Here is a 23911-nt window from a genome sequence, read left to right on the forward strand (position 1 = left end):
ACCTTAAAATTGAAAACGACCACTAGATAATTAAAGTGGGCATTATAGAAGATGCTATATTCTAGTTTCTCTAGAAAAGACAGTTCTCTGTAAATCACTAAGCTAAAAACACCAGTAGCACTGTGGTAACCATTGTAGAGCTGACCAGAGGGAATTTGGTCAGACATGGCTTTCAAGGTTAACAATAAATATACTTAGTTAAAATAAATGTACATACCAGTATGTCACATTGCTGAACCACATACTTGAGCTGATATTCATATCCATGATTTATGACCATTTTTGATTAGCTTGATATGCTTCTAATTATAAAAATACTTCCCTTTTTCTTCTGCCCCTTGGAACACTAAAACAGCCATTTAAAATCCCTTTCTAATATAAAAATACAGAAATATTTGTTACAGAAATATTTGTCATCATTTCTCAAATAATAGGCACAAAATTATGATTCTCAGACCTCAGGAATCTGGATTGGATTAAACATTTTATTAACATACTGGAATTTAAATTGCCCAAATGTAAAATGAATTCACGGTTATAGTTACCAATACATTTCTGCATCAACAGAAATATGAAAGAAGACTACATATGTATATATGGATTTATATATATATATATTTATAGATTCCATTTTAATGTAATGTTACATTCTGAATATAATTATACCAATAAAAGAGTTATTATGTAGAGAGTTATTCATCATATTGCAAATGCTGCAGTATCATAACATACTTTCAGATTTTAGAACAAATCTTCAGGCAGAGTCACAAGCAATATTAATCCTGTTTTTTGTCTATTTTCAAGGAACTCCATAATTTCTCCATGTCTTCTGTTGCCTCACCATAGAGAGGATTTAGAAAAGAGGTAGCATTCACACCTTCATTAAATGGATACTAAAAGTAAAAACAGAACAAAATTTAAAGAAACAACTAATTCAATTCATTAGTTAGAGCATAAAAATGGCTGTAGATTTCCAAGTGTCAAAGTAATACAGTAAGTTCAAATAAATCAATAAAATCTCTTAACATTCTAGACCAGATTTTCAGCTGACAAAAGATAGCATAGCTCCACCAAAAATCATCATCAACCATTTACACCTGACTAAATCACTTAACCTTCTTCTGCATCTGTTCCCACTTTGTTTTATTTGTCTGCAGAGCTCCTTCTCCAACATATAGTATTATTTTGGGAGAATCCATGTACAGTAATGTAACCAAAGTAGGTCACTAATTTTGTTACATGGTATTGTAATTTAAAGGAGAAACAATGTAGACATATATCTCTTGAAAGATACTTCAGTTCATTAACAGTTCTAAGTTTCTTGGCTGATGAACATATCAGGAAAAAAAAATATAATATGAACTCTTCAGGCAAGGACTTTAATTGTTTTAAATATTTTATTCAGCATCTGTCTTACTGGAAATTTTTGAACTACTGTATGACATAACAAGCAGCTACATTAAATAGTATTGATGAAATTTCTATCTTGAGGACCTTGGTGGCCATTACAGCCCTGGTCATCTTTCTCAGAGTTCCAGAGGTGTGAATACAATGAACAACAGTATACCTTTAACTTGAAGTAGTTTCTTTCTATTACCTCTACTATAGCATTTTATTTAATAGCCCAACACATATCCTACTTTAGAAGAGAAATATTTTATTACATACCTCATGCCATGGAGAAACACTGATTTGAACAGTGGGTGAGGTGGTGTACCCGGGAGACTGTAAAAAGACACAACTGTTTCAGAATATTTTTATTGAGCTGCAAGTGATATTCAGGAAATACCATTCCATGTGGTTGTCAAAGTAACACACCCTGTGAATGCAGAAGTGCAAACAATAGTGTAGACAAGTGTGTGTCAACACTAGGTTTGCATAGTTTAAATGTTCAGAAAAAGTACAGTGAGAATTGTTCTTTCTTTATGAAATATAGATGCCCACAAATACTTAACTTGTGGGTATTCAGTCTGGGATAAGAGTTGTTGCTCATGTTTTATAGTATCTTTTGATTGGTGATACGTCATTTGGATGTAAGGTTCATCAGTCTTAGGCAAAACTCCTGACATAACTCCTGTTTTCTCCTTTAAAGGAAGAATTAGTGAAAACACATATATTCACAGCCTTAAGGAAAACAGGAAAATCTGGTACAGCATTGGACTTCAAACACAGTGCCTGGAGCTGTCTTCTATGAAAATCTCTCTCCAGATATTGTGCTTCTGTTTTTTGAGCTTGCTACTAAATGAAGCATGTCAGGAATCTATTTTAACTAAAATACAAATGTCCCGATAAATTGGACATTATTGTGATGGGAACATTTCCAACGTGGAGCTCTCACAAATCCAAGCCTATAAGTGAATTAACTTGATCTAATCTCTCTAAAATCATGTGTAAAACTTTTATAAAAAGTAAATGAGATGACATAATTAATCCTGTTCAAAACTGTGGTGGAATCTTATATTATTGACTGTGGAAAGGACAAGGAAATTTTATTTTTTTTCTATTTCTAACCAAACCTAATCATTTCAATGCTAATAGTATCAAACTGAAGATGTTTTAAATTTTATTTGGTTCCTAGTAAATCCAAGGTCTGTATTATTTTCAACAATAAATAGCAGACAGCTACATTTTAAGTCAATTATATTTCTCTTGTTACATGTAAAACATAAAGTTTAGCTACCACTCTAATGTGATAGTTAAATCTAGCCTTGAAATATTTTACTGCACTATGTTCACTTTTAGACATATATTTTGTTCGCAAACTTTTTTATTACTACAGAAGTCTCTTAATGATGATCACCAAATGGCATGAAGGAAAAACATGGTCAAGGATCAGATAGTGTGTAGACTTGTTTGTTTAGTTTCAAGATGAATTTTATAGTGATGGAAACAGTAATGCACATTTTATTAAATTTATGTGAGTGTGCAAAGACAATTTGAGTGATGAATCGTGTAAATCATGTATTATGTTTGTAGTATTGTTTTATTTTATTTTATTTTGTTTTGTTTTGTTTTATTTTATTTCATTTAATTTCATTTTTTTCCAGAAGCAAAACATGGACATAAGTCCCAGTGAGCTTTTCTTTGATATGTTTAGCCAAATACTTAACGTAAAACCTCTTTTTCTTTTTTTCGGATTCAATAGCCCACAGCCAGTATTTGTTTAAAACATGTTCACAGAACTGAATTGATTTCAAATCTGCCTCTGTACTGAAAATGTACTGGAACTGATCTGAGTGATGCAACAGTTTAGTCTTCTTTTATTAAATAGCATTTAGTGAGGAATTACACAGTTTGTTTTAATGGGAAAACTATTTGATATTAACAACCTCATATTTTTCTGAATGTATAGGAACAGCTATTGCTGCTTACCTTTGCTTTCCCAGGTGAATTAAGGTCTTCATACAATGGGTTGGCAAATGAAGTATTAGTCGGTTCCTCTAGTTTCCTTGAAAAGTCAAGAAAAACAACAGCAACAAAACACAATATCACACAAGTTGTCAAAGAACCAGGTAATTTCATGATGAAAAAGCCTTTTTTTTTTTTTTTAAAAAAAAAAAAAAAAAAAAAAAAGATGGCTAAATATATTCCCAATTGAGCTCTACTGAAATTAATGAAAATAAACCCATGTTCTGTATAAGTGTGATACATTAAAATAATTATTTTTCATTTGTTTCTGTTAAAAAATATAAAGCTATTAAGTATTCATTAAATGCAAGTACCGCTATACATTAGACAAAACAAGATATTAGCTAAAAAATTGCATTGCTATAATGTGTATGAACTTTTAAAATTTATTCATGAAAACTTACATTTTAGGCCATTTAAATAATCAGAAAGTTCTAAAGTTATAAGAGTTCTTCATAATTTTGCTGGAAAGTCAGGAATATTTTAAGAATCACTGAAGTTATTGGAATACCAATATGATCGAATGCAATGCCATAAGCAATTTATAATAGACAAATAGGAGAAATTGTGCTAATTATGGGTCTCCTGTTCATTACCTCAGCTGGAAGGTTTTTGTTTGTTTGCTTGTTTGTTTGTTTGTTTGTTTTATCATGAAAGACGTGGCTACTGATTCTGCAAAAGCAATGTCTATTTGGGGATAGCACTTTCTACCTAGATCTTTTTTTTTTTCCCATATGGTTGACTTCAGAAGAGCTCCATTTAGCTTTTGGGTATTTTTTTCCTAATGCTTTTATGATTAAGAGCATATGCATAGCTTTGTGTATACAGAAAGCTGTATTTGTATTTGCTTTAAGCATTATCTCCCTATTGACTGTTAGACGGGCTCTGAAAGGCAGCAGTGAAGGGACAAGAGCAGCCACCGAGATACGGCTGATGGAGTGGTTGGGAAGGGAAGCTGTTGTTCCTCAGTGAGAGCTGGGGGCGAGACACACCACTTGATTTCTTTTGCAAAAAAATTGAAACCAGAATGGATGCTTAGAACAATGACACAGGTAGGCTACAAAAATATATCCCCTTATGAGTTAAATCGGTGCAAGAAAGGCTAACAAAGATATGTCTCCTCAAATTCTTTCACTGGACTATCAGAAAGCGATTCCTTCTAATGTTAGTTTCATTATTCAGTTTGATTACCTGTCATGACAATGAGAAGAACTGAAAATTTCAACCTGTTGATTTGTTCGTGTGGTCTTAATCATAACCTTAATTATTCATGGTATTCTGATGCTTTTAGTTAGTTTAGTGAATCTATAATATGTTGGATTATTTATATGCATCTTAAGTGTATATTTGCATACTAATCCTCCTGAATAAAGCCCATAAAAATTACACAGAATAGATTTTTACTCCAAAATCACACTATGTTTCACAAAACCTGAGGCCAAAAGAAAACCAAGATAAGAAGTTTTCAAGAAACTTGACTTTGCTTGTAAAACAGTGCCCAAAGGGCCAGATTTGCATGCCTTAATTCTGGTGTCTCATTTAGACATCAAAAACCAACTGTATGGGATAACAACATGATAAGGAATTAAACACTTAGGTTCTGCTTATAGTCAGCAGAGGCACTTCCAAAGGACGAGTCACACAATTCACAGTGGGAACCACCTTTAAAGTGCTGGTAGGAAGTGATATGAATAGGGATGGCTCTAATTCTCTTTCATTCCCTACTCCCCCATTGACCTTACAGAACCTGTGCAAGGCATATACATATTACATATCTGAGCAAGAACACACTGAGTACTTAGGTGTGTCCTGAGGGAAAGGAGACTGAACACACGTCTCCAGCTTCCTCTGCAAATCCATTAACCACCAGGGTGTTGCACAAAACTGTGGGCACAAACAAACAAACAACAACAACAAAAAAACACCAAAAAAGCATTGACTATTTTCTTCAACAAATTCTCTCTCCTTGCTGTATTTAGAACTGAAAATGGTGGTCCTGCCTGTGTGTATGAGGTTTTCTTAAGCATAACAATTCAAACTTGCTCAGAGTGTCCAGCATATTTCAGATGTCCCTTCACTTTGGGTCTGAATCACAAAAGAGCTTATGTAGTTGGGCAGCTAATCTGAGGGGACCACGGGAATTTTATGTGCATAATACAGGCATTGTTTGAATTTACACAACCCAGATTCAGATGAAGTGGAGAGTAAGCTTTGTTAATTGCTATCCTGTTCTTAGGATTTTTTTTTTTTTTTCAAAACAGTATTTTGGATGTCACTTTAAGTGTATTACCTTGAATATTACATATAGACTATACATATATGCATATATATCCCGTATTCAAAGGTATTTATACAAACATATGTAGGGATGCACTCTGTGAATGTAGCAAAAAATTATTTTAAAGTCTATACCTTAAAAATAAGGATAAAGTCTTATCCTTAAAAATTTCTGAAATCTTTTGGATGACTTAAAAGACCTCAAAGAATATACAAATGAAAATTTAGTCACATGTTTACACAAATGTTATAATCCATCAGCTGGATGAGGTGGTAATTGCCTGAAGAAGAACGTGCTTAGGAAGTGAGATGATGCACTCGTTACTTTACATGTTGTACGTACATCCCTAGAAATGCAACACATTATATTTTTTGTTAATTAGAAACATGAAGCTTTCCTTATTAGAGTAAAGCTGTGTAATGCTCACTCCACTACTCTGTCTCCAATATAGTTACTGCTAAGGAAAGCAAAAAAGTGCAGTATTACTCAGTAGGATAAGTATTGCCATCTGGTCATCAGTTTACATCCTAATTTTAAACTGCCTGATTGGGCAGCTGAACTAAATGTATTATAGTAGCTTGAGTTAAGCTAATTGTTGCAGTGCTTGCTGTGACTTGTTATAACTGAAATATTACCCTCATTGGAAATATTAACCTCATTGCTACAGTAAGTATATACAGTATACATACAGTATATGCCCATCATGAAGTCTCATGATGGGAAAAAAGTTACATATGTGTTACCACTCTACAATAAGGGCAAAGGTAACCCATCACTCACAAAAACAATGAGTCAGAATAAATTTGAAATGTTGATAAATGTCATTTATGTAGAAAAGCCATAAATGCCAAGTTCAGGAAATTGTAACAAATAGAGAATGAGAATAATTAGTGTTAAAAAGCCAAGCATATGATGCTTTAGGAAAGGAGAAAAAAAAAAAAAAGACAAAAAAAGACTCAAAATTGGGTGTTTAAGTTCCATAGGGAGGTGGGTTTTCTAACATAACCATAAATACCACAATAGGAAAGGAGAGGATTAATCATCTTGGAATGCACACCAGGTCACGTGGGTCATAGCTTTGCTAAAGTCATCTGTATTCCTTAGTAACAAAAAATACTACCTTGTCATATAGGGTTTTCCATACAACCCTGATGGGAGAAAATTATATACTCCACAAAATACCTTCAAGAGTAGAAAGGCACTGTTGAGTAACATCATGATTTCTAAAATCAAAGTATCTAGAAAATCAAAGTATCTAGATTTGATTGATTTGGATGTAGCAAATCAGAATTCTTCACTTTTCCATGTACCTCTCAAAGAAAAATCAAGTATTTCTCTTTGTCAGTGCACAATTTTGTAGGTAATATATAATACAGAAGAATGTTTATCCTCAGGTTTATAACAACAAAATTCTAGTGAACCAAAATCACAGAATCACAGAATCATCCAGGTTGGAAGAGACCTCCAAGATCACCGAGTCCAACCTCTGACCTACACTAACAAGTCCTTCACTAAACCATATCACTAAGCTCTAAGAGTCTATTACAATTAAAATACTAATTAAAATAATCCCTTAAAATAATCCTTTATACTGGTTTCAAAGCTTCTGTTCTAAATAGTAACAATAACTCAATATCTCAATTTACAAAGCATTTATAAAACTTTTTAAACTAAATGTACATTTGCAACAGTAAAGTACGTTTTGCATATCCCACAGAAGAAATGGGAGACAAGATGCAAGGAGGGAAGACACTCCAAAAGCTTAATTTGGAATCACTCTAAAAGTCACTTGGTTGCTTGATTAGGTTATTAATATCCTGCCTGGGCTTCCTAGGTCTGTATCTTTTACAGTTTTGGTCACTTAGGAAACTTTATATGTATATGTATATGTATATGTATATGTATATGTATATGTATATGTATATATGTGTGTGTGTGTGTGTGTGTGTATATATATGTATGTATGTATATGTATATATGTATATATATAGTCCTTTGTATCTTGGTGACACTGAAGGCTCCAGACCAACCAATTTCTTCTATTCTTTCAGCATGTGATCTTCATTTTCTTTGCTTTCTTTCCTATGTGTGATGGCCATGAAATTTCAGAAAAACTCTGAATAACAGCAGGAAGAACCGAGTATCTCTTGTTATAGCACTGTTTTTTATGCTTCAGGAAAAAAAAATCTATGGAAGGAATGGATTAGGATAGAAAAACTAGACTAATAAAATAACAAATATGTCTCTCTCTTTTTTTTTTTTTTTTCTTCACAACTACATCTTTTTCTCTTATTCCACACAAAGAATATCTGTTTCCCTCCTAGTTCACAAGTGGAAAACAACTGAAATAAATGTTGAAATAATTATCTTATAATCTGTTTATCACTTTGAGACATAGGAACAGAAGTATAGCAGCAACCACCTCTAGCAGTCTTTCAGATGTCCCTTGAGAACCTTCCCTGGAATACACTATCTATTCCGCCACACCAAACTTCCACATGGCTTCCAAGCCATGTGGCCTAATTGGAGAGGGTACTGAGGACAGCAACTGGGAATGTTCATATTTGTAAGGAACATTTAACTGTGAAGAAAGGCTGAAAGCACCGAGCTTGCTCAGACTAAAGAAAGCAGAATGTAAGGACTATAAAATTTGCCTTCAAGTATATAACAAGATTTTTGCAGGGATGAGGGGAATGTTCATTTGTACATCTCCATGGCAAAAGGACATGAAGTATTGAACTTAAATTGCAGAAAGACATGTTAGCAGTTAGAAAAACTTTTAAAGTTTCTATCTGTAGTACCAAGATTGCCTGAGGAGGCCATCAAATCCATGTTGCTAGAGGTCTTTAAGTGATGTATTTGAGTCCCTCTGTAACAGGATGAAGGATGACATTTGTGTGTCCTATTTCCCCATGATTTTCTGTCATTCTAAAATACTTTCTCCAAAGTGCTGTTTTTCACTCTCTTGCCTGTGTGATACAATATAGTATGAGTATTCTTTGGAAAAATTTGTGTTCCATGCTCATTTTGACATTAAGCACGTTAGTGCATTATCATTGCAGCTGATGGCACAGAAGAAACAAGCTGAAAGGATCCAAAGACATTGACTGCATTGGAGCCAATCACAAAGAAACACAGCTTAGCTGGATAGAAGGCATTTGAGTTTCTTTGTGTGTGTGTGTGTGTGTGTGTGTGTGTGTGTGTGTGTGTGTGTGTGTGTCTGTGTGTGTGTCTGTGTGTGTGTGTGTGTGTGTGTGTGTGTGTGTGTGTGTCTGTGTGTGTGTGTCTGTGTGTGTGTGTCTGTGTGTGTGTGTGTGTGTGTGTGTGTGTGTGTGTGTGTGTTTTGTTCTTGAAAGTAAAATGAAGCATGAGAAGGCAGCTGCAATAAATAAAACCAAAGTGAAGTTTTGTTTCTATTCGGTCAATAGAGACAGATGCCACTGAAGGAGTGAAGTAACTGGCAGCCTTCCCTTCTAACCTAGAACACGTCATCTCTGGAGCATGTACAGGAATGTGAGAAACATAAGCTTCCTCCAATTTGGGTATTCTATACAAAAGTTTCACATATCCCCAGCTGGGATCTGGGAAGTTGCTTGCATATCTGAATGCCACTGTGGTAATGAAATCCACTGCTGCCAAGCCATGTGGCAGGCTGCTTTTGTCCATTAGTAAATAAACTTATGTGATGACTTCCAGCAACTCCCACTCAGGCACTGAAGATTTTAAAGCCTGCAGATCAGAGATGAAATTATTGCTAAAGAGAGTGAACATACTTTCTGGGTTGGAGAGAGGGGATAAGGCACTAACACTCCTTCCAGTGAAGAAAAGAAGGATGTAATGTAACTGTCAGGTTCTCACCACTGCTAGCAACACTTTCTAAGGCTGCAGGTGACTAAGGAGTCACCAGCCTATCCCTTCTGCTTGCTGGCTAGTTTGCTAGTGAAAAACAAATTAGTTCTGTTGGACTCTGAAACTTTTCCTCTAGTTCTTGTGCACACTCTTGTGCCATTTTCTTTGAGCTACAGATGGATCTGCACTCCATTTAAAAATGTTCTAAGAGCTAGCACACATTAGTGTGCTTCTTTGAGGAGCATCTACAAATGCCTGCACATGTGGTTCTATAGCAGGAAGGAACAAAGGAGACTCTTACAGAAGTTATTAAAAAATAGCCAGCAAAAGAATTTATCAAAAATCAGTAAACTTTTGCTCAAGTTTGCAAAAGCTTCATTGTGAAAAAGTGGCCAAGCAGGCAACCTTATGTATGGAGTATGTATGGAGTATGGAGTTCCTCTAATGCCTAACACCTTTAAGAAGACAACATGACCTAGGAAGTCTAAGAGTGGACACAAACCTTTGAAACAAAAATGAGTTGTAGGAAAGCATAGTGTGCATAATTTAATGCCTCAAGTTCATCAAATTGCCTTTAAAAAAATGAGGAGAAAAATCTTATGCCTCTGTGTGGTGCTGTCACATTGTACATTTCCAGCCTTATGCGAACACAAGTCACTTCTTATTCTAAAGCTTTATCTTAAAGTTCCAAACACTGGCTACATTTTGGCTTGTCACTGATGATTGCTGATTAAGTAGTTAAGGAATAAATTGCATTAGTTTACTGCTATGCTTCCAGCTATGATTTTTATATACAAAATCATGCTAGTTACTAGGTAGTTGAAGATGGAGAGACCATCTGGATGAGTTTATGTTCTCAAATTCAAAGTTTCAGATATAATTGTTTTCACAAATTCACAATTTCAATCAAATTATCATTCAGTAGTTAGACTAGTTCTTGATGAAGACTATAAAATGCATTTTAACTAACATTTTAAGTCAACTATAATTAAAAACAATGAACATATAAATTTAGATTCTGTACCATGGGTTAAAATCTCCATCATTATAATTTACCGTTTTGGCTCCAGTGAAAACAATCAAAACCAGAATGAACTCTTCTGTGTAAACAATCTAACCTGATTCTCTTCATTTCAGAGCTGTTTCCTTAGTGCAATAGTGAGAAGATACTTGTTCAACTCTGTTTAACTTCATACCTAACAAGAGTCTAAAATGTTCAGTATGTTGCAACATGGTACCTTTTCATGTACAAAAGCAAACAAAGAAACTCGAATCCCCACCTCTCTAGGTGTTTTTGTTTGTTTGTTTGTTTGTTTTAGGGCGTATATAATTACAAGAAATAAAAAAAAATAAATCCCTGAATAGAGATATGAAGGTGGAAGAGAAGTAGAAGACACTGCAGTAAACCTTGACAAACATTCATGAAAGCAAATCATAAAAGAAGGTGTTTAGAGCACAAGAAAAGTAGCTTAAGAAAATAATATGATTAATAAAACAAACAAGTTTTATTTGCAAAAATATTAATTGAAATTACAAAAAATAAAATCAAGCAGCTCTTGTAATACACCTTATCTTGCACCTGTGAGGTGCTTTTCCATATGTGTACTTTAGCAGGTTGTATAAATGGAAATGAATTAATTCTTAAAGCCTCTGTGAAGTAAGATAAGGCAATGCTATTATTCCCACTTAACAGAAGGTGAAGCAGACATAAAGAAAGTAGGTGAAGCTATGCACTCAATTAACAGTAGCACAACTACTAAAAGTTCTTGCTTCCCCATTTTCCTTCTGTGTTTATAGACAACTATCTGTCAAGGGTAATGTGCAGTGTTAGGAAAGGTGTCAGCAGCAATAACATCATTATAGGAGTCTGTACAGTTGAGTAGATCATTTGGGAGATAACATCCCCAAAGAGAGAAAGATTTATAGCAAAGAAGAGGCTTAAGGAAAAGAGACATATTTGAAGATGAATTCTGGAGAAAAAAATGTGGGGTGAGAGAAATCTAACACGAAAATGCGAAAGGCAATTCACTACAGGAATTCCTGAAATGGACAACACTGTTAGGTACCCGCTGATAGAAAAGGATCTAGCAGAATACATAAAGAGATAGGCAGAGAGAGAAATACAAATGTTATAGGAAAATAAAAAAATAGGAAAAAAAAAAATCTTATCTTAGGAAGATGAGAGAAACTAGAACTTATCAGAGAAGGAAGTGCTAAGAGAAAAGGGATCTGTGAAACAATGAACCGTCAGTCAGGGGTATGTCTTAAATAAACTGGAATCAAATAACTGGAAACACAGAGATCCCTTTACCAGTACTACCAGTAATGTTATCCAAAGCACTTGAAATAAATTTTGAAATAAAACAACACCAATTTTGTTGTTTTGTTGCTGTTGTTGTTGTTGCTTTATTCAGTAAAGATGATCTCTATGCAGTGGGCTGTCAATATAATGACTAATTAGTACTTGCTGTTTACACAGTACTAATAGCAAGCATAATACTAGATGGAAGAAACATGTATTCGGGAAGAAAAATTGCCATCTAGAGCTCTCCTTCACCATGAGTAAGACCAGTACTTGAACCACAAGCCAAGAGTCTGTACTGGGGTGGTGCTAGTGAAAGACTAGACAATGGGTGTGAGATGAAGAGGTAGAGGAAGTGGGTGGAAGGAACAGATAACATGTCATTGGTGAGGCACATCTAAAGAACCACTGATTAAGAGGCCTAATACAAAATTAAACAGAAAATCAGATTGTGAGTGTCTGTAGGAAGTAAAGGAGAGAAAACAAACACAATCATTTGTGGATAAGGTCACATGATTCTGCAGTTTATCAGCTTGTATTTTTCCAATTTATCAGAGACTTTTATACAAAACACTAGTCTTTTAAAGTGGAGAAAAAAAAACTAACACTTCTTCCATCCAGTTATGACAGGTAAAGGGAGAGTTCTCGTATGTCTGTAAGTGTTGAAATATTTAGGGCAAAACTGTTCCTTTAAGGCAAAACCATTCCTTTAGGGCAAAACCGTTCCTTTAGGGTAAAAATGTTCCCCCAGGGAAAATTCTTAACAGTAGCTTCAAGAAGAGCTGTGAACCTGCCTTTAAAAAACTAATTTAGCCCCAGAGATTTCAAGAAACCACAAATACATCAAATTTTTCATATTTAAATGCCATGTACAAAAATCAGGACTACTGCTCTTAGGATGGATTAATTTTATAATTTAAGAATAATTATATAAAGTTTAATCAAACTAATCTAAAAGTTAAGCTATAACTCATTGTCTCCAGTCCGGGTTCCACTAAGATCAAAACTAGGTTGTTGCAAAATTAGGTTTTATGTTTAGTGTTGCATATGTAGGCACACAGACCGTGGGGATATTTAAAAGTTGAAACCAAGGAGACTGGGCAGTTAGCCATTGTTTTGTGCCACATTTGTGTCTGCTTTACACAAAATAAAAGTTTCACTTACATTTCAGGCTCTTTCTTCTTCCATAGGAAACACAAGGCAGCAGCTGCAATTTTAATCAGCAAGAAACTGATACACAACCCAATCCAAATATCTGCAAAAATCAGAGCAATCAAAGGCAGTAATAAGAAAAAGGAAACACTTGAAGAATGAATAGAAAGATATTTCTTTTTTCCAGACCCACCTTTTCGAAGGAGACTTGAAATTGGAGGTTGAAGAGGCTTAGCACTTATGTGACAACGGTTTCCTTTCCATTCTTTTCCACATCTGTGAATAAAACAAAAATTTCTGAAAAAGTGAGAAGCAAGAATCATAAGCTGTGATGAGCAAAGAAGAAATAAAAATCCTTCAAGCTTTTCTGCCAGTGACCAAAGCTCAATAAGAAGTCACAAAGACTTATAGAATGAAATTTAAGTTAGAAATACATGAAACAAAGAATCCTCCCCACACAAAACAAAACAAACAAAAACAAAACATAAACCCATCAAAATTCAGACTAGAATTGTCTTCCTTACCCATGTTGACATAGTATAGTTATCCTCACAGTAAAATAAATCTGACTCATTTCACTTCTCATTTCCCTACTTTCCCTCATGTGAGGGTTAAATACATTTCTGAACTGGGGATCTGGGACCCTAATATAGAGAAAGATACACAATTAGAGATGAGAAAGTTTTCTCTCCATATCTGTCTCTTTTTTTGTTTTTCTATTTCATTGTAAAAAGGATATCCATTCAACAAATGTCTCTTCAAAACCTAAATACTCAATTTGAGCTAACAACTGTAACCATATCAAATTATAGTAAATTTGCTGTTTAATTCAAATGCAATCTTAATTTGAAGGAACCAAAATACAAACTGACATGAGCTTTAAAGTTCTTGCATAACAGTTAATTACAGTGCCCAAGTGTGTATCATTTCTCTCTTTATTTGTTTTAGCTTTGGGCTAGTAGCTTTTATTTTGTCCTTCACTACCGGGGTAAAGAGAACTGGGTCTCGTCTGCCTCTGGTGAGATGTGGCCATTTGGATTGCTCCACACAGTTCTTCTGGGTACTCCAAGGAATCACAAATTGCACTAGGTACCTATACGTACACACCCCAAATCAAGATTAGTGTGAAGGGTACTTTACACTGTAAAGGTTCTTTATATTGTAGAGGCATAGCTGTGTATTGACAACTAAATTTCAGGCATCACATTTAATGATCTGAATCCCACTGTGACTGTCTCACTGGGTTAACTTCTATCAGCTTTTCAATTATCTGAGTGACTGGTGGTTTAAGAACTCCAAATTGTATTTTATTATTTTTTTTTAAGAAAGAAGTGACAGCAGTAATCCAGTTTCAGTCCTACTGATGTTGCATGAATAGGAAAATAATTTCACTTCTCGTGTCTTCTTTTTACACTTTCACAAGCAATTAATTTGGGGGAATTTTACACTGAGCAGCTTTCTCACTGTAATATCAACATTTTTTTCATAGTCACCAATTTTTATGATGTGACTTCATAATTGTGATTTGCTCTCCTACCTTTATATGTATAATATGAAATTTCTTATATACACAATTCAATCTTTAAATTAATGTTGTTTTATCTGAACACATGAGAAAGAATGCTGAGCTGTTTTTCATGGGTTAGTACATGTTATTGTCTATGTGCTGTATCCTAGCAGCTGCACTCTAGGTTAACTGAGGCATTCTGGAGAGAGGGGAGTATTTCACTTTCCTGGAAAACAACGGAGTGTGTTCAGATGTATGTAGGGAGAGGCCAGTTAGGATGATAGGAGCATCAAGCATATGTCTGCAGCCTCACTGAAATTTTGGAGAATCCTGAAAGGATCAGGTTGTGTCTGAACACAGATTTATATCCTAGTCTCAGGGATGACTAGAGAAAGATGACTTCACCAAAGACCAAAAGAAACTGATGTGGAATTTGTTTTGACTTATGGGGCCATGCTGTATGAAAAGTACCAAGCCTACTCAGACAAAGATAGCAAAGATTTGTATAATCCATCTTGTACCACAGACCTGAGTTTTCTCCGGTTAAGGAGTTACTTTGTTCAAGGTTAGTAACTGGTATATTAATGAAGCCTAGCATTAGAGACTAGAGCCAGTAGTATCTTCTGACATTCATTTTAAAGGAAAAGTGGAACAATTTCAGCTGACAGCTCAAGCTGTGCTCGAGACCCATTGTACTCAGTGACTGAAAATACCTGGTCCCTTTAGTCCTCCTTCTTCTTCAGGATACTACAAAAAATCATGTCATCCATAAGCTGTTCTTTTATGCAGACTGATGATTTTATACAAATGTGAAATTGCTCTTGGGCTCATACCAAGCCCTGTGGATCCATGTAGAAACATTGCAATCTGATGGTAATCACCCATCAAAATCATTTTCTGATTGCTCTCGATTGTATAATTTCCTTTCTTCCCATTTGCCAGATTTTCTGCTGAGCTAGATATGCTTTTAACCAAAATTGCCCTCTTTCTTGTCACTGCAGAACTTACTTGACTGTAAAAGTAAGAAAGAGAAAACAGATTTGCAGCTGTGCACAAGCACTACTCAGATATGGCAAAAGAGGTGCCATCTGTTGCACTGCAGCCACCGGGGCATGATGCACCTCAGAGCTGCAAAGACATAAGCAAATGTTTATACTGGTATGAGTATGGTGAAAACCTACTACCTAGTAATAACTAATTATATTTTCATGTGCTATTATGTTCCCATTTAATGATGAAATATATCTATTTATTCAGGCTATCTGTATTCGAATAATGGATAACTGTCAAATACCTTTTAGTCTTACAGGAATTTTATCTTTTTATACATTTTAATATATTTTATAATTGACTATGAACTAACTTATGTTGGCTACTTATTCTCCTCTAAATGCCTCAATCCTAACAGAATGGTTTTATGTTTCATGGCACATACCAATTCGGTAACTGATTTCTGACTATCAGTGTGTAATTTTGGCCAGTGAAATGACTTTCCACTGTGTGAAACTGCGTTGCTATTGCAAATGTCCTCTAACATCTGCATTTTAATGTCCTCTAATATCTGCATTAAAAAAAAAAAAAAGTGACAAATGGATTAAGTTGGGGTAAGAATAGTATTCTAAAACTTGGTAAGTAATTTGGAGAAGTTCAAAAACAAATTGGTAGGGAAAAACATTGTGAGGCAAGTAGCATGGTAAGTATTTATAGGAGGTAGAAGACAAAGAAAAAAATGATAGTAAGGCCAATATAGCTAATTATCAAAACAAAACAAAACAAAAAACTGAAGATGGAAAAGGATTACTAAGGAACAAAAACCCTGAAAAATGAGTGTATAGGTTGGTGAAGATTTTCTACTTTTAGCTTTGTGCATATATTTATTTGTTCATTTTTATCTTTGGAAGGGGAAATTAGCAATCATCCCCACCAGTGAGTTAAAATATTAAGTTATCAGAAAAATCCAAGTTATAATTTGAAAAGCCATTGAACTCTTTTTAAGAATTGGCTGTTCATACATAATTTGCAAACATCTTCTCAAGTAAAAAACAAGAGAAAAATAGAGCTACAGCTTGTTGAGAAGCCTACAGCTTTCAGTAAAGCTGGGAAAAAACAAACAAACAAACAAACAAAATCTGTTCATTAACATCTTTGTCTCTCAACTGATACAGATGCTGCATGAGGCTTCTGCTGAAAAGAAGCATTTCTGTGCACAGAGCAGGGAGAACTTGCATTAAATATCTCAAACAAGATTGTTTTATTGATGTTTTACAAGACTTTTATCCTTTTATGTTTATCTTACTCTGTAGAAACTATAGCTGACTACAGTGCTATCATTGTGGCAGAACTATTACTCACTAACTTGAGGGGAGAAAATAGAATGAAACTTTCAGTGGTACCGGAATCTGCTGATAACTCAGATTAGAGGATATAACAGTTCTAGATCTTGAATTTAAAATAACATACAAATAATTCTAAACAAGTTACTCCAGTTATTTCATTGCAAAATGAATAAATACTATAGATGTTACCTTATTTAGGATAACAGGAGATGCAGATAAGAAATCCACAATAATGAGACTATTCTACAGGTCTTCAGATGATATATATAAACTTTTATATATATATAAATATATATATTTATATTATATTTATAATATTATATATATATATATATAATCTTATCCTCTGTATATTATCTCTGCTATACAATAGTTGGATAACACTAGCAGCCGCTAGATTAGCATCTGGCTGAGCTGAACATGAGAGAGGGAGAGGAGAAGAGAAGCAACATTTGATGAACTTGTCCTGAATGCCTCACAGCATTTCCCACTGTTGCTGAGTTCTCAAACAGTTGCAGACTTGATAACACTAGTATTAATATTAGTAAGAGAAGCAATAATAACATTCTATTTTACTGTAGCGATAAAAATGTGACTTCAGTGAATCATCAAACATATACATATACATGAAAGAACCTTTATTTAGCCAAGCCCACCTGCTCTGAGGCCCCAGAAAGTTCCACAAGGATGACATGAATTTATACATTCTCAAAACAAAATCCAGAAGCCATTGCAGGCCATCCTTTTCAGCAAGGAATCAAATAGAAATACCAGGAAAAAAATGGGAAAAGGCAAGTTCCAAACCAGACATGGTATTACTTCAAGGAAGAGGTTCCCTTAGATACTTCTACTGAGGGCACAGAACATATCCTCCTATGCTTTTGCATTCATAACAATACAGTCTGAACCACAAGACTTGGTCTTTGGCTGATATTGCAAAGCTGTATTAGTGAATAATAGTAATAATAGTAGGCACCTATATATGACATTAAGTCTAACTTCAACTTTCTGTTGTGCTGTGCTTGGCATATGAAATACTGAAGTGAACTTTAATTACTCCAGGTAGGTCATAGCAGCCTGTGGCACACACCTAAGAGATGGCTTACTTGAAGTGTAGTTAATGGAAGAGAACACTTAATTATCTACTCACTGCTGTGCAAGGACTGTATTTACAGTGCTTTACTTTCAGATGTGAGGCAGAGCAGTTGCTTCTTCAAAGTCACTATTAGCTTCCTGTTTGACGGGAGCAGCTGGGAGTACATGGATGATGATGTGGTGGAAGGACCTTTCAGAGCACAGATCAACCATATCTTCTGGGAAATGCATTAAATTTTCATTATCAGGGTAATGGGAATTTTGAAGAGGTTCCTTAATAATTCTGCTATTTTATTTTTAAGACAGGCAACTCTGAAAAGGACCTGAGTTCACTGTTCGAGCCGTGAAGCTGAAACTTTACATCATTTGTGTACAATTAATTTCCTTGAACTAATTACATCTAGACTAATTAGCAGCAACATATTTTACATAAGTCTTAAGCTTATCTGAAATAGCCATTGCAATCCATTCAGACAGGAAGCTCCTCACAGTTGAAACAGGAAGGCCAGGAGAGAAAGACAGATGAAACAGTATTTGAATCCTTCCATCCCAGTGCACATCCTAATCTATCCTGCCTGACAAAATGTCTTCTGCTATTAGCAAGTTCTTACAAGAAAGTGACCCTGCAGGAGAGAATGTTAACTCTCCGAGTTTTGTTGTAGAATTTCCAGCTCATCATTTCCTAATACAGATATTGGTGATGCAGAGGAATGAACTTTAACATTGCTCATGTTGCTGCATCCTGTGCCTGGGGTTATGCCTCATTTCACTCAAAAAATGAAAAACAGACATGTTTTTCATTGTTTTTTTATGTTCATTCAGGACAAGTTTAATTTACAAGAATGTGTATGGCTGACATAGTGCTGCATTTCAGAATATCAAACTTTATGCTGTATTATAGATAGTATATGCAAAACTCAAAATAAATGCAGATGTGTACTTGATTGCTTATTTTCCTACTGACATCTGATCCTTACTTGTGCAATTATTTCCTTCAGTGTGAGATAGATAAAAAATTCTACCACTCTAATGCATCAGTATTACACATGGGTCTTGAATAGTGACCCATGACAGGAGGAAATCTTGACAGAAGGCAACCAAGACCATGACCTCCAAGAGCAAGCATGAACACAGTGCCTTGTTAACTTGGAAAGAGAAAGTTCCAACAAGCTGTATTTTCAAAGAAGACTTTAAAGCATGTGAAAAACTGAATGCTGAAATCTGTTTTCTTTCTTTTTTCTGTTTTCTTTTTTTTTTTTTTTCTTTTTGCTTATTTGCTTGCTTTTTTTCCCCCCCTCCCAACAGTAATTATTAACATTTTACAATGAATAAGGTTGTTTAGTATAAAACAGTGTTCTATATTTTAAATATGTTAACTTTTGCAAACGTATGTTTCACCTTTTTCAAGAGTCCTCATATTTTATGTTGCATCTGATATAAAAGGTAAAAAAGCATTAAATCATAGGTAATGTTAATCTAGCAGCATTCAAAGCATTAATTGCATTAATTACTAAGTATACATTCAGCATCTCCTCTGCACGTCTTCAGATTTTATAATTTAATTGCAATTTCCTTTAAAAGTTTGCATTAATACACAGATTGAACATCAAAAAATATCATGAAAAGTTAATAATCTTTTGTGATCATGGAAATGCCTACAGAAATTTTATTTTTACCTATTTATTTACATCTACAAGTGTAAAAGGAATTGCTTGACAAGTCATGGAGACAAAACAGAAAAAAAGTAACTGCTATACAAACAACAGTAACCAAAGCTGTTTCTGTATACAGAAATTTCCTAAGTAGATTGGAGTGAGATAAACTTAGCATGTGATAAATGTAAAAACAATACTAGTTCCTATTTTTGTCTACAAGTGTCAGTAGCATAAGTCACTCAGTTACTGACAGAAAACAGTTAACAAATGGGAAGTGCAGAATTAACCATTTCTACTTGCCTCCATCAATCCCACCAGTAACTCTTGGCCAAAAAAAAAAACAACAACAGTTTTTCTCTGTTTCAAGACACATCTGTTTTGCTTATTTTTCTCTGAAACATTTGCCATACAAAAAAACTACTCTGCTATGTCATGTGTACATTTAGAGTGACCAACAGTCAGCTAACCATTTAATGCAGATTATAAACTTTGATATGTTTATAATACGTAACATGGGGATCATTACATATATGAGTGTTGACATTATTCAGGAGCAGTGCCGTCCCAGTTGGAGTACAGCCTGCTCCAGAAGAGATGACCAAAAAAAAAAAAAATACATAGAGAAAAAAAAAAGAAAAAAAAAGGAGTTCTCTCCAGAAAACAGACTTTATGTCCCTCTGTTATATCAGTGTAGAAGAAGCTTCTCTGTTCACTAGCCTTTATAGTCAATATTATGCAAAATAAGCTTCACTAGATATTTATGAGTATGATGAAAACAGCAACTCTTCATTCCACTGTAAGAAAAAGTAAACTCTACCTCAGAAAGGTAGTTATGCGCTTGCACTGTCTGTTATTAATAATGTACTCAAATAAATAAAAAATAATCATATTCTCTCATTAGTCTTTAATGCTGATCCAAAATATACAATATTCCAACAGCAAAAATTGCAGGAATAGCCTCAGAAGATATCATACTTATCATGAATACTTTTGCCAGCTCTCTGTAGCTGGAACAAGGACACACATGATTACCTCTGTGGTTAAAATCACAGGACATGTGGGACAAGGAGAAAACTCTCTTGGAAAAGATGTGTGAAGTGGGTGATAATCTTGAATGTCAAGAGCTTCAGATCAAGCATTCAAACACCACAGCTAGAGAGGCAAACAGAGAATCCCTGAGATCCAGAGATGGATTTTGAAACTGTTCCTCATGATATCCTTGTCTCTAGATTGGAGAGACATGGATTTGATGGATGGACCACTCAGTAAATAAGGAATTAACTGGATGGTTGCACTAAAAGAGTTGCAGTCAATGGAAATGTCCAAATGGAGATCAGTAATGAGTGGTGTTCCTCAAGGGTCAGTATGAGGACCAGCACTGTTTATCATCTTTGTCAGTGACATGGATAGTGAAATCAAGTGCATCCTCAGAAAGTTTGCCAAAGACACCATGTTGTGTAGTATGGTGGACAAGCTGAGGGAAGGGATGCCATCTGGAGGGGCCTGAGCAGGACTGAGAAGTGAGCCTGTGCGAACCTCATGCGGTTAAACAAGGTCAAGTTTGATGCAAGGTCCTGCACCTGGGCTCGGGCAATCCTGAACACAAATACAGGCTGGGTGGAGACTGAGTTGAGCGCAGCCTTGAGGAGAAAGACCTGGGGGTGTTGTTGGATGACAAGCTCAACATGAGCCAGCAACGTGCGCTTGCAGCCCAGAAAGCCAACTGTTTTCCTGAGCTGCATCAAAAGCAGCGTGGCCAGCAGGGCAGGATAGTTGTTTCTCCCTTTCTGCTCTGCTTCTCTGAGACCGTACTTGGAGGGCTACATTCAGCTCTGGGGCCCCCAGCACAAGAAGGGCATGGACCTCCTAGATCAAATCCAGAGAAGGGCCATAAGGATGATCAGAGGGCTGGAGCAGCACTCCTATGAAGACAGATTGAGGGAGTTGGGATTGTTCAACCTGGAGAAGAGCAGGCTTTGGGGAGACTTTATAGTGGCCTGCTAGTACCTAAAGGGGGCCTACAGGAAAGCTGGGAAGGGACTCTTTGTCAGGGGGTATAGGGATAGGACAAGCGGTAATGGTTTTAAACTAAAACAGGGTAGATTTAGATTAGATATTGGAGAGAAAATCTTTAGTCTGAGGGTGGTGAGGCATTGGCACAGGCTGCCCAGAGAAGCTTTGGATGCCCCATCCCTGGAGGTGTTCAAGTCCAGGATGGATGAGGCTTTGAGCAACCTGGTCTGGTGGGAGGTGTCCCAGCCCATGGCAGGGGTATTGAGACTGGATGGTCTTTAACATCCTTCATTCCATGATTCTACTACTAACAAAAAAATATACCTTTGTACAAACTTTCGTGTGCTGCTTCCTACAACCATTGAACCACTGGGTGGAGATGGCAGAGGAAGTAAAATATTTAGATATATTACCAGAGTACTATGAATTATCAATACAGTGCAACCTTTGGGGGTGGGGGGTGCGGGGGAGTGAAAACAAAATAAAAAGGTGTAGCATGTAAAAAAGGACACAGTAACCCACTGGGAAAGAACTGGACATTCTTTGAAACACTGTGTGCAGTTCTGGTTGCTCTTGTTCAGAAAGACGCATTCAGAGGACTACTAAACAGAGTAGACAAACAGAAAGTCTTTCTTTCAAGAGGATTCCAAAAGAGTTCAGCCTGTTTAGTCTACTGAAAGAAGAGCCAAAAGGCATATGGTTTTTCTCTAGAAACACTTTGGATAAACAACAGAGGTATTCATGTTAATGAAGAATACTGGCACACACAATTGGGTATAAAATGGCTACGAATAAATTTATGAAAAAATATTAGCATTAAAGCAGAAGAGAAAGCCTTTTATCTGTCCTTCATTTCCCATAGCACATTGCTTCAGAAGAGTCAGCCATCTAGCTGGTATCCTCTGTACCTGGTGCCATGTACATCAAAGAACCTCAGGTATTGGAAATTCACAGTAAAACAGCATGGTAAAGAGGAATATTCAAGCCAGGAATTCCCCATAATTGGTCATAAAATGAATCTAACTAAATTTCTGAGTAAAATTATATGATGAGATTGTGTGTGATAACAAGGGCCTGGATTTGCTGACCCAGATATATGCTTTTATTCTGAAAACTGCCAAATTCATAGCTGACAAGTACAGAAGAATTAACATGAGGCAGAATAATATGGGGTATAAACAGGTTCTAAATCAAATGTAAGCACTCTGAGAAAAGACCTGGGAATCCTCATAGATTATTTAATGAAAGTAAGTGCTCAATTTGTATCATAAAAACATACTAGGCATAAAAACTATAATAGAAAATATTAGAGATTACAATGATTAAAATCATATGGCAGAGACTGAAAAGATCAGTTGTAATTTATACAGAAGATGAGTGGGAGTAGATATGCTAAAGGTAAACAAAATGATATATGGTAAATGGAAGAAAAATTGCTTGTTGCTGTCTATCCTCTAGAGCATTCAATTAAAATGAAAGGAAATACATCTTAAACTAATAATAAAGAAGCTATTTGTCACATACTGCTTAACTGACCTGGGGGAGTCCTTGCCATAATAAGTCTTAGAAACCAAGAACTCAACGCTATGTACTGGAGACGGATCCTTAAAACAGAGAATGAAATTCTTTAGAGACTGCAGAGCTTTAAGTTCTAACTGATGGTAAATTAGAAGAAAATGCTTATATAGGCATGATCATTTTCTACATTTCTCTCTCTCTCTCTCTTTTTTTTTTTTTTTTTTTTTTTTTTTTAAACACTCCCAGGGCATGCTATCATATCAGGTACTCCCAGGTCCCCAGTGTGATACATTGATTGCCCACTGCTTTTACAGTCACAATGAGAAGTTTTAATTACAGCCTACATAGAATAAGAACAATACCTGTTAGAAGAAGGGACTCAGTCAGTATATCTGCTTGCTGTTCACTGTTTAAATGAAAAATATATGAGGTCTAATGTAGGAGTACAAAGGTGAGCTTTGTATCACAGACAGCTTGCGAATGTCCAGGCAATGTCCTGTTAGGTCTAGGCAATGCATTTATTAGAGATGGAAAGGTAAATACTGTCTCCAGATTCAATCATTTTAAATAGCAATGATTGGAAATTTTAGAGCAAATATTTCTTCACTGAAATTAGCAGTCACATGAAAAACCTTATATTTCACAGAGAGTTTGAATTTAATTTTTAAAGAAACTCCATTGGTGTCTGAAACCTGCATGATTTCCTGATAGCTTTATTGTCTGGCTACTATCTTAAAACCTCAGAACAAATGCAGATTTTGAAATTATTCTGCTCATAACTAGATTGATTTAAAATAC

The 23911-nt window shown here is 35.3% G+C and overlaps 1 protein-coding gene across 2 annotated transcripts in view; it reads right to left on the bottom strand.

Annotated features, from left to right (window-relative positions):
* Positions 1-447: 447 nt before the first annotated feature.
* The window catches only part of MALRD1 (MAM and LDL receptor class A domain containing 1), a 264634-nt gene continuing 241170 nt past the window's right edge, over positions 448-23911 (bottom strand). For both annotated transcript variants that reach the window (XM_084510831.1, XM_084510832.1), the window contains 5 exons: positions 13183-13265; positions 13002-13092; positions 3373-3448; positions 1669-1725; positions 448-893 (listed from right to left, as the gene is read on the bottom strand). In XM_084510831.1, coding sequence (XP_084366957.1) covers positions 777-893; positions 1669-1725; positions 3373-3448; positions 13002-13092; positions 13183-13265 — 424 coding nt within the window. In that variant the 3' untranslated portion in view covers positions 448-776. The remainder of the gene's footprint in view (positions 894-1668; positions 1726-3372; positions 3449-13001; positions 13093-13182; positions 13266-23911) is intronic.

Source organism: Aythya ferina, assembly GCF_964211825.1.
Source record: "Aythya ferina genome assembly, chromosome: 2".
NCBI classification, from domain to species: Eukaryota; Metazoa; Chordata; class Aves; order Anseriformes; family Anatidae; genus Aythya; species Aythya ferina.